Genomic DNA, 12,300 nt, shown 5'->3' with positions numbered 1-12,300 from the left:
AATTGTGTACATTACTACATACCGTGGCTGCAAACACGGATTGCATAATCAAATAACATTCAAGTTGCCCGCCAAACAGGTTTACAACGAACTTTAAACTAATGAACCCAATGATTCTATTCTATCGTATAATTCATCACATACTTATTCGGCTCAGAAATGATCAAGTATGAGCAATGATTCAACATGGCTGCATCAAAGAAAGTTGTCATGCGACATCAAGGTCACATTCACATCTCAAATGCCACGCCAAGGAACATATAAATTCAAGTTTCTTTGAACCGATACACATCATCATAGCAAATAAAAAGGGACCTTTATTATCAGTGGGTTTTGCTTCGATCCATGAGGTAAAATTGCAAAGTTATAACACCTAACCAATTACATCATCCAATGACATAAAAAACTTGCATGGACACCCCCACAGTGTACTTTTCTAACCGTATATAGTATAAACACCTCCAAATACACACCAATTTTATCATACAGTGATCTCAAAAAGTGACGTGGCCTATCTATCTATTTGACAACCATGTTTTTGTTACATCAACCCAACTCCTCATCTAGAAGAAGAGTAGAAAAGGACCAAAATGATATTGGTACAAATAATATAAAAACTTTTAAATAAAATATCTTGGTGTTGGTAGTAAAAGGGAGGCTCAGACATGTTGTAACAGAAGTTTAATAGCCTAAGATCAGCCATGGCTGCAATTCACAATTGCAATAAAGAATAAATTGCCGTCAGGATTACCTAGCCAAGATACAGATCCGGTCAGCAAACTTCTAATTTTGCTCAAAAAACAAAAACATTTAATCATCATCATCATCATGACCTCTCTCATGTCCCTAACCAAAAGAATTCAGAAATACTTTCGGCATGTTAATCGTATCATGCTCGGTTAATTCGCAACTGTTCAGACTAAAAGTTTCTCATCATGTACCCAAAACAAAAATCAGATACTTTAAACTATAACTTTAAACAAAAATCAAATACTTTAAACAAAAATCTTGTACCCAAAACAAAAGAATTTACAAATATGATACGACAATAAGCATGTATTTCATAAGACAGTATGTGAGAACCTGATTGTTGCGCATGCGAGTGTTCAATCCGTGTCTTTCAACTTTGACATTGTTGCATCGTTACAGTTGGAACCATTTTGGTGCAGGTCAGATCTACCCATTGTACGTGTGAGATCTGATACAATGGAATGCAATGCACCCAATGTTGACGTGTCCCGATGAAAGTCCCTGATCAAGTTGTCCAATAAGTGTGATTAATGATTAATACTTTTTTCCATGGAAGTAGAATAGTAGATTAATCGAAAATGGTAGCGGAAATTTAATTGACTACAAACCATTAGGACTCTTAGCCATGTAGTTGTTTTCAAAGATCCCCCAAAGTCCCATGCTTACTTTATGACTTATGAGCAGCAGCCAAAATCGGCCTCAAATGTGCACAAAACACCAGCCAAAACAACAAAAAAGATTAGCATGAAAATAGCCTTTTGACAAACCAACAATGATCAAACCCAATATCTAAGACCCCTTTAACTTCTTAGTTATAAAACCCAAACAATCAATAAAGCTTTGAGAATATTAAAAGTTGAATACCCAATATAAAAACACATGACCCTCTAAACAATAATTCTTACACAAAATAAAAGATAATCAATATTACCTCTTTTGCAAACAACTACATTCTTTAAGATAACCTAAGTCTTAACCATGTAGCTGTTTTCAAAGATCTCCCAAGATAGCTTAAAAACAACTTCCAAATAGGCCAAAAACAACATCAAAATCAGCCGCCAAATCTGCACAAAACACCAGCCAACACAACAACTAAATTAGCCCGAAAACAACCTCCAAAGCTGCAGAAATTAGCATAATATTAAATAATAGCAAGAGAACCTCGTAACGACCACAAAAATCTGCACAAAATAGCCTCCAAGCAGCCTCCAAACAGCAGCTAAAAGATTCAACATATACTCATTTGGCTACATAAAACCTACAATGATTTAAGTATACTCATTCGTATAATTCATCATATACTCATTTGGCTCAGACATGATCAAGTATGAGCAATGATTCAACATGGCTGCATCAAAGAAAGTTGTCATGCGACATCAAGGTCTCGTTCACATCTCAAATGCCATGCCAAGGAACACATAAATTCATTTTTTTAATCCATACACATCATCATAGCCAATAAAAGGGACGTTTATTATCAGTGGGTTTTGCTTCGATCTATGAGGAAAACTTTGCAAAGTTAGAACACCTAATCAATTATCATCAATTACCAAGTGTTCAAGTAGCAACAAAAATGTCATCGGATATATTTTGACACCAAGGAATCAATCACAAACTGTGACCAACTTCAACTGGCACCAAAGGTTCCAATCAAGTTGCAAATTTTCTCATACGAAGAATAAACCGAAAACACAAATCATATTGCAAACCAGAATCCAGGTCAAATAGCTTTTGCCTGACCTACAAATTTCACAACAACCCTGAATCAATCACAAACTGTGACCAACTTCACTTGTTTTTATATTTCTCAAGAAACATAAAAAGTTACCATGTTGATGCTTAAGGCAACTGTTCAAAACCTAAAAAAAATATAGTAACACAATGAAATTGATAAGTGGTCACTTACTTGCAAATTGACAGCTTCACACCACTGAAAAGAATTCAGCACTACTCATAATCGAAATCAATAACCATGAACCAGCCTCTCAGAAAACTTTGCACAAACACTTGGTGTGTACCCACATAAATTCATCGAGCACTTATATGCATCACCATAAAATTTATTTCTTTGTATCAGTAATCACCTAATCACAAATATGGAGGTGAAACTCACGAATTGTAATAATCACAGCCTCTTTTAAAAACACCAATTATCCAGACTACAAATCCTTACACAAAAAACTTACCAAGAAAGTCGTTTTCTCTTGTTCTTTGTTCAACCAAGTTGACAAACCAACCACCATATCATCATCTTCATCTTCATCTTCATCTATATACATGTGAAAAATAGTTTTAAAATAAAAAAATCAAAAGAATGAAAAAGATGAAGAACATCTTTTTTTAGGGTTATTTTCAGGAGTAACCCTAAATCACAAATAACTAAAAACATTTTGTTCACAATCATAATAATAATAATAATAATAATAATAATAATAATAATAATAATAATAAGTTTTTACTTCTTTTCATCTTTCTCAAATTATACACAAAATTTCTTTCTGGATATAAGACAACACTTAAAAAAGTTTCAACTTGACATTCATTTGATCAAATAATAGGATATCAGTATTGTTTTGCAATTAAACACCGAAAATAAAAACCTACAGATTACAATAACACCAAAAATTAGAAGCAAAATGAAGATGAGAAATCAGATCGAAATAAGCAGTTCAAAAGATCGAAAAAGTACCTGAGATGAAAATGATGAATCACATCGAACACGAGCAGATAAAACAAAACGATTTACATCAGATTTCTTAGTCAAAGTGTAGAAAGAGAAAGAGATTTGATTTATATTTTAAATTTGATCTGAAAATGGGAGAAAGAAAGAATATTAGGGGAAGAAAAAACATATTCCCATGCATCTCTGTCGCTTCTCTCTTTGCTTTTATTCAAAATTTAAATCCCCGCTCTCTTTTTCCTCCTCGCTCTCTCTTTCCTCCCTGATATCTAACTTTATACACATAGTATAAACACCATGAAATACATAGCAATTTCATCATGCAGTGACATCAAAATCCTACGTGGACAAAGCCTCTAGTTGACACCACTTTTTTGTGACATCAGCCGAACTCCTCCTCTAGTAGAGGAGGAGATGTGGATCATCAAATTTGTAGATCCACCACGGTTTACTATACGGCTTTCTTTCTTGTAATCCTACCAAATACTTTTTATTTAACTAATTCAACTATAAGACCCCAAACAAAAAAAGAAAAAATATAACAGATGCCTTTATTTCTAGAGGTTTTTACACAATGATGACAACCTAAATTAATGGAAAGTATGCTGCCAAGTACAAGTATCATTTACAAACCAAGACTCTATGTGTCTGCATAAGATGATTTAAGCAAAGACAAACCATAATCTGGGTTTGCAAAAGATGATACATACAACATTAGAAAGACAAAAAGCAATGGTCCCCTCATGTACTTGTAACTAATCTATGACCAGGGTTAAAGAAGAACAGGGGAGAAGAAGATAAAGAGACGTGAGATGAGATTTTCAATTAGTCATTAAGGATTTTTTTTGTTTTTATATATAATAAATATAATGTTTAATTAGGTTTTATACTAAAATTGTAAATATTTTTGAAATCATACTAATTTGGTAAATAAATTTTCTAATCACACCAATTTGGCAAAAAACTAACACTTAGCTAGAACAATAAAAAATGAATAAAAAAAGCTACTGCATGAGGAATTACCACCAACAATTTAAGAGTACAAAAGTGGGCCCAATTACTCGTGACCCTTTCTTTTAACATACTGTAGGACCATTTGTAAGGCCTAGGTGAACCCTTAGGTGAAATGACTAAGCAAGAAGGTGAATAGTTGTGGAGTATAGGTGAAAGCTTAAGGTGAAAGGGGTAGGATAAACTCTTCACCTAAGGTGAAAGGAAAGTATGAGACCATTTATTTTGTTTGTATATTAGATATTTTATTTTGATTGGATGTTTTGTATGGTATTGTGGGGTATAGTGGGTATTAATTTTAAAGGTGAATGGTTAAATGGGAAAAAAGAAGGGGAAGGTGATGAGAAGTTGTTCCTAATATGGCGATAAAAAGTGTAGGTGAAAAGGTGAATAGTTAAGGATGGTCTAAAAGTATATCACTACTTATGTGAGTGATATCATTATATCAACCACCACTTTTATTTTACACAAATTAGAAATTACTTTTTCTCATCTTCGTCAACTGGAAAAAAAAAATCACTTACGCCACCACCGTGGAAATATTGAAACTTCATCATCCACCGTTTTCATGTCATTATACGTAATAACTATAAGCCTTTCAAGATCCTTTAAATCCACTGGCCTTTCAAATCTACCGCTGCCCTTTCAAAGTTCAAATCCACCTTCTAACAACCCTTTGGTTTTCCGGCAAATTTTTCACCAGTTTGACCATTTGACCGGTTTGAAACGGTTTCAAAACGGCCCGATTCGTTCCGGTTCATCCAATTCACCCTGGTTTGTTGCGGTCCACTTTTATAGATCCGACCAGTAGCTTTCAAACCGGATTTCTTAAAAGTTCCGATCAGGCCGCGGTCCAATCGGTCCGACCGGCCGGTTTAAAAACATTGCTTAAACTTGACATGCATCCTACAGAATTGAATGAAAAATATGTGTGTTGTTGCTAATGATATAGTACTAGTATTGATTTGTATGAAAACGACTACAATTCTTGATAAAGCAAGACTTGTAGTTTGATAACACTAGTCTTCCGAACGTCTAATGAGATGAAACATGCTCAAGATGAGAATACTAATTTAATACGGGATGCACGACGCGCGTCAATGATTTCTAAATAGCATTTTATGTTTGCTTTTGCTTTTTTAAGTGTATATCTTTTTTTGCGTTTACTTATATATAGTGACATTTTTGTTATTATAATATTTTGTCCTTTATGTTCATTTTTTAGTTGCACGAAACACTTTTGAATAATAATAGTTTTAGCTAACGACTTTGCTTAAAAGCTATAGTTTACATAGTTCCAACTAAAAGCTATAGCTACAAGCTATGGTTATCAGCTACAACTTCTTTTCCAAACATACCATGACAAGCTTCACAAACCATAACAAGAAATTAGCTTAGTTATAAGGCAAACACTTTGTGACCTTAAGGTCTTAGGTTCTATTCCCGCTAGGCACAAAAAATAATTAATTATTTTATGGTACATGTTACCAATGAAGTCTAAACTCATATGTGATGTTTAAATACACGGGTTCGATCCTTCGGGGTGCCCAGATCATGTGGGGATTAGGATGGAGGTATTTTACCGGCATCATATGGCTCATATGGGGTGGGTCGATAGGTATCCAATTGTAGTACTGGGGCTAAGATTCCCCCAATTACTTCTTGTTTTAAAATGAGTATTGCGTACTTATTTGGCATTATCGTCGCAATTTATTATCTACATTCGTTTTTGCTTTAGTAAGATTTTGGCCCCTTGCGTGTTTATACAATCCGTGAGTTTTGCATATATATATATGCACGCAACAACACGTAACCACGACTTTTTTAAGACACTGTGTACATGTTCTCTTCTAGTAATTATGTGGTCATATCATTAGTATTTTTATGGAAACGTATTATAGTAATTCAAACAAAGAAAATGCTTGGAAGATTGCTTGGAAATTGGAACCGTTGCCTTATACGTGTAATAGATATGTTCTTTGCATGCTTGTGTATCATATGAATTGTTTTGTGGTTATTGCCTAATTGATTGGATTTTTTATACGTTCTCATACTGTGTATCATATGTTACAAAGTAATATTGTCAATCTTCAGGAAATTTTTTTTGAAATAGTGATTTGGGGAGATTGTTTTGTCAGACAAGTTTTCAAAAAAAAAAAATTATACAATAGGGTAAACCGGCTTTTCAAAAGCCGGGTTCAAAAAAGTTGCCTTGAAACCAGCTTTCCAAAAACTGGCTTCAAAAAAGTGACTTTGAAACCGACTTTTTAAAAGCCGGGTTCAGAGTTTTGTTAGATGAACAGTACGAGCAACAAACAAGCTACAGTGGTCGAAGGCACAAACTTCAAAACCGGCTTTTCAAAAACCGGTTTCAAAACTAATATATATATATATAATTTGGCTTATGCTTATTCGTAAAACTATATTATATAACTTATTTATAAAAGTATATCAGTATAAGTTTGTTTCATGCATTGAAAGCGAAATATAAAGAGGATATAGACGATGGGTATGAACTTTACTACAAAATTAATGATTGTAAGCTTGTTTTGGAGCAAAGAAAGGTCGAACATAAGAAGAAAATCGAAGAAATATCAATTAAAAATATCAGTTAAAAAACATAAAAAAAAACAGATACTTATCAATAAAAAACAAATAAATAATACAATTTATCTTTGACCCCCTGTTCCACATCCTAGTTGGGTATGAACTCGGCGAGTTCTTCGCGGCTCCACAGTTTGTTGTTGTTCTTCTTCATCATCCTCGTCATTTCCCAGATTTGTAACTGGCAGTTGGGAAGAACTTGCGAAAGCACAGAACTCTTGCATCGGAACAGGAGAGATGTTTCGCGGGGGTAGACCAGTTCCGTGAAAATCAGGTGCAAAATAATTTGAAGGCATATCGAAAAGATTAAACTGTGCTGCATTCGGGGTATAATAACCCGGGATTTGGGGGTACCCGTGAACAAGTTACCCGGGAACATTTGTTGGGCTGCTGAACTTGAGGGTCCAGCTTGTGAGTTACCCGGTTGGTAACTTTGAAACCCCGAATTTGCTAAGGCCCTAAACACAGTTTGGGTATTAGAAGGACCAACACCTGAACTAGAAGTACCACCACCCCAATTAGAAGGACCAACACCTAGACTGGAAGGACCACCGCCTTGATAATTTTGGAAGGGAGGCATTTCAAACGGCTGTGACTATGGAAACGACCAACTTTGAGATCCATAATTCATACGTTCTTCCTGTTGAGTCATAGAAAATGTCTCTCTCGGTATTGTTCTAAAATCCGCAAAAAATGACTTATCTGCGGATTAGCTTCTTGATGTAGACGAGCTCGCTCGTCTACCTGCACCAAACCCTCTTGCTGCGCACATTTATACTTTAGTAACAATTTAATATTAATTAATAGTAACTTTTATTGAACAAAAAATATACTTACATAAAATTGTTGGGTAACCCCCAGGGAGGGTATTGTCCTGGATGCTGTTCCTGACCGGGTTTACTGACTGTTAAGACGGTACGCTCTAGATACCACTGCATGTAGCCATCTGCAATGGTGATCCCCGGGACTCCCTGGTGGATCCGCTGCTGCCTGTTGTTGTAACATCCTGAACTTTTTAATTAACGATTGACTTGAGTCGTTAAGTCAACACAACGTGACCGTTAAGTCTTTAGGAGATTTAATGCTCACGTATCATTAATGTGCTATGTGTGTAAGGTTTTAAAGCCTTAATGATTCATGTGTTAATGTGTTTAAAGGTATATTTTAATGCCTTTAGAGGTGCTTAAAGTGTTTAAGGTGTTGTAAGTATTCACAATAGGAGTTTTGAGCTAAATATGAGCTCTATGGAAGTTCAGGGACTAGTTTCGACATAGGTGGAAACCTAAAAACGGGATTAAAGGTTTTGTATTAGTTCATTTGACCCTAATTGCAGAAAATTAATCCTCTCTTTGAACCCTAAACTACCCCTTAGCCTATATCAATCCTCTATTCGATTTTCTATCGATTTCGGGTCCACTAGGAGCAATTAATCACTTGTATATCGATCCGGTATCATCTTCAAGGTATAGATTGCAATCATTACTGATTTTTGATCATTTCCATCTATTCTATTTGTTCATACCTGGTCTTGATTGATTATATGCTTTTCGTTGCTAGAATCGTTGATTTCGGGTTACCCGGTAACCGTTATTGCAATCTATTGGTGTGTTGGAGATTCCGGAAGGTATAATATTGTTGTTACTGATATTTTATGATATAATGGAGTCATTATGGGTGTCATATCAGATCTGGACCATAGGGTGTGTTAATCTATTGAAAATCATCCGTTTTACCGATTCGGTAACCTAAAACATTTGTTATTGTGATGTAAATCAAGTAGGAGTTAATCAATGATTTCATTGCATCATTAGGCCTTAAAAGAGTCTTCTTTTGGTGTAAAACCCGTTTTTGGGAAAAAATGACAGAAAGAGACTAACTACCTGGGGTAATAGTCTAGAAATAGTCAAAAGTTGAGAATAGACAAAAATAGACTAACTACCTGGGGTAATAGTCTAGAAATAGACAAAAGTTGAGAATAGACAAAAAGAGACTAACTACCTGGGATAATAGTCTCGAAGTAGACAAAAAGAGACAACTCACCAGGGGTAATAGTAAAAAAGGGACTAGTATCTGGAGTGATGGTAATTATAGAGTATGTGACACGTATTTAGACTGTAGGTCAGTTTAGTTTCGTTATACTCATAAATCGGTCCTACGTTGATTATAGGTAGTCGAGAATACTTGCAAAGCTCGGTAACTTACGTTATCATTTGTTGTACGCTTCTACGAGGTAAGATATACTACTTTCACACGCTGAAGGTTCAACATAAACATGGTTTTCGTATAATAACTTCCCTAAAAATAACTTGTTTGCTTATGAGTATTCGGGGTTATACGGGAGGTGATATGGGCTATGTACATGACTATTGAGGCCTGAAATGCAGGCCCTATGATATGAAATGTAACGATATGTTATGCAATGATATGATATGTAATGATATGCTATGAAATGTTATGCAATGATACGATATGTAATGATATGCTCTGAAATGTTATGCAATGATATGAGATGTGATGATATGAAATGATATGCTATGAAATGTTATGCAATGATACGATATGTAATGATATGCTATGAAATATTATGCAATGATATGAGATGTGATGATATGAAATGTAATGCTATGAAATGTGATGTATGATGATGATATGCGAAATGTGCATGGTTACATGGCTTGTTCATCTAGCTCACTAGACTTATTAAGTTGTCATGACACGTGCATGTTTAAGGGCCCAAACGTAAAAGATGTATATGTGATGATTGTTTAGGTTGTGTAAACACCTAAACTATATGTGATATGAAATCGAGCTCGTAAATTTGATGTGAAAGTGTTAAGCTTAACCCGTACTTGCCCTAGCCCGGTTAAGTGCGTTGATGTGGTTGCTCGGGTGGCTCCTTGCAACGAGGTACAACGTGAAGAGTAATACGGGAGGTCTTACCAGCCCCATTATCCTTAAACATACGGATTACTCCTGGAATTGGCTTGCCATTCCTTAACGACATTGATGTACAACCGTAAGGTTGTTCATCTAGTCGGGTGTGACTTATGTCTCACTTATAATGATGTATATGTTATACGAGATGCGTGACTTATGTCACAATTATAAAGATGTTCAGATGTGATGATGCAAAAGATGACTAGGCACATTAGAATGACCCATCCTAATATGAATGATGTTGATGCTATGATATGTATATGAGATGAAATGTTCGATGATATGTGTCTTAACGACTTAATATGACTTTTATATAATGTTTTAAATGGACAAACGTTTTATAAATTATGTGTTATCTTACTTAGCTAATTTGTTAGCTAACACTTGCTCTTTTAAAATGTGTTGTGCCCTCAGGTCCAACAATAGTGAGCGAGTAGATGTGAGAAGATGTGAGGCATAGGTAGATGATTTTGAAGCTGGCTATAGTTTACCCATAGTGGCTGCTCGCTTTAGACATTTGCTTTATGTTTAGATAATAATGACTTGTATTGATAATGTGTTCGGTTGTCAAATGTTGGGCAACCGATGGATTTCCATTTAGACTTATTTTGATGATATGGCTCGTAACACCATTTAATGATTAAACCAAACAGATTTTGCTGGTTTGGACTTTTAAAGTTTAATTCCGCTTCTTTTAACGCCGTTAGGCAAATTTTTTTGGAAATCCTTATTTTTAAACGACGGGTGTTACAGTTGTTCCACTGTTCAATATAGTCAGCGTTTTTTTCACCCCAATCGACAACACTACGTCTCCCCTTTCGCAATTTGATAAGGGACTTATGAACAGTTGGTTCCAAAAACCAAAATCTTCTGGAACAGTTTGGATCAACCCAAACTGTCTAGCAACTCTATTTCCTAGATGAACCTCCACCTCATCCCAAAAGACCAAGGGACCCATATATTTCCATATGGTTCGACCAGTCTTACAACTCGGGGAGAGCAGGTTCATGAAATCCTTATACGAAGTCCATTTGAACTGCATTAATAAAACAACATTAAAAGATAATATACTAATTTTTATAACTTTCAAAGTATATTAATTATTACCTGGTCATTGCTGAGCGCATTAAAAAAAGATCGGTACGAACTTAAACAGTGTGCCGGTGTATGAAAATTTGAGTATTCTCCTAACCACTTGTTTGCTAAAACAGTCTGGTAAGCATACGGACTGTTTATTTCCTCTTTGAATGGTGTGACTTGTTGGGGCCCAATACTGCAGCAACAAAGGCCCATAAATGCCCATTCTATCAGGCTTGGTCGCCTTAGACAGGTTTCTATACAAACAACAAAGGGTTGCTGAACCCCAACTCCTTCGACCTTCTTTGCTCAGGTCGACCAAGTTCCTCAATAAGTTCAAACTATCATCTTTTGTGTTAGCGTCAAGAAAAAGCTCCGAACCAATCAGAGCTAGAATAATCCTTCTAGCCATGCATATGCACTTTTGCTCATTTTCCTCGTCCAAATTGCTAAAATTAATGGACAAAGCCAAGGTGTTAAAATTGATCCGCCCCTTGCTCACGCTATCACGATCTTCTAAAGGAATAAAACCTAGATATTTCTGACACAGATTGTTCCAATAATTTTCATCTTGGGTTTCTGTAACCCATACACCAGTCACCGCGGTATGGGTAAACCCCACATCACCTGCACATCTTGCAAGGTGACAGTGGCTTCACCAACAGGAAGGTGAAACGTGTTGGTTTCCGGACGCCACCTCTCCACCAACGCGTTGATCAAAGAATGATCAAGTTGGCAAATACCCGCCAGGAAGAGTTGGAAAAACCCAGCACTCTTGACATGGACAAGAACTGCCTCGGGCACACCTGCCTGCATCACTTCAGCCAGCCCGCCATCACCTTTTCTGCAACGTGGCAATGTCACATTACGGTTGTGGGAGACGTTGTATGAGCGATGCTCATCTAGAGCTTGTAACCAAAACAAGTCTGGGTTTCTAGGAACACAGTTGACGTTAACGGATGCCATTTTTTATTATGTAAATACTGCTTTTGTTCATGATAAAATTGTTTTGAATTCTGCTGTTTTGCTTATGAAAATTATATTTGCGTGCTTTGCTATGTGAATCATGTGTGTGTATATATAATACTATAGTAGCTCGATGGGTCAAAAATGCATGCGTTTTTTTTTTGTCTTTATTCGAAACCGGCTTTTGAAAAGCCTTGTTCGAAGTCTAGTCACATCGCCTCCTGGACCACGCCTGGTCACATCACGTCAGAATTGCTGCTTGTCTGTTGCTCGTA

General features: G+C 35.8%; 1 protein-coding gene across 1 annotated transcript; it reads right to left on the bottom strand.

Moving 5' to 3' along the window:
* Window positions 1-10,715: 10,715 nt before the first annotated feature.
* Window positions 10,716-12,025, bottom strand: LOC122610451 (protein MAIN-LIKE 1-like). The gene is made up of 3 exons (XM_043783442.1): window positions 11,687-12,025; window positions 11,208-11,600; window positions 10,716-11,018 (listed from the first exon to the last, which is right to left on the bottom strand). Exons 1-3 carry the CDS (start codon window positions 12,023-12,025, stop codon window positions 10,716-10,718), a joined length of 1,035 nt encoding a protein of 344 aa, XP_043639377.1.
* Window positions 12,026-12,300: the final 275 nt, after the last annotated feature.

Source organism: Erigeron canadensis, chromosome 8 (assembly GCF_010389155.1).
Source record: "Erigeron canadensis isolate Cc75 chromosome 8, C_canadensis_v1, whole genome shotgun sequence".
Classification (NCBI taxonomy): Eukaryota; Viridiplantae; Streptophyta; class Magnoliopsida; order Asterales; family Asteraceae; genus Erigeron; species Erigeron canadensis.
Note: the sequence above shows the minus strand (reverse complement) of the source record. Positions and strands in the feature narration are given on the sequence as shown.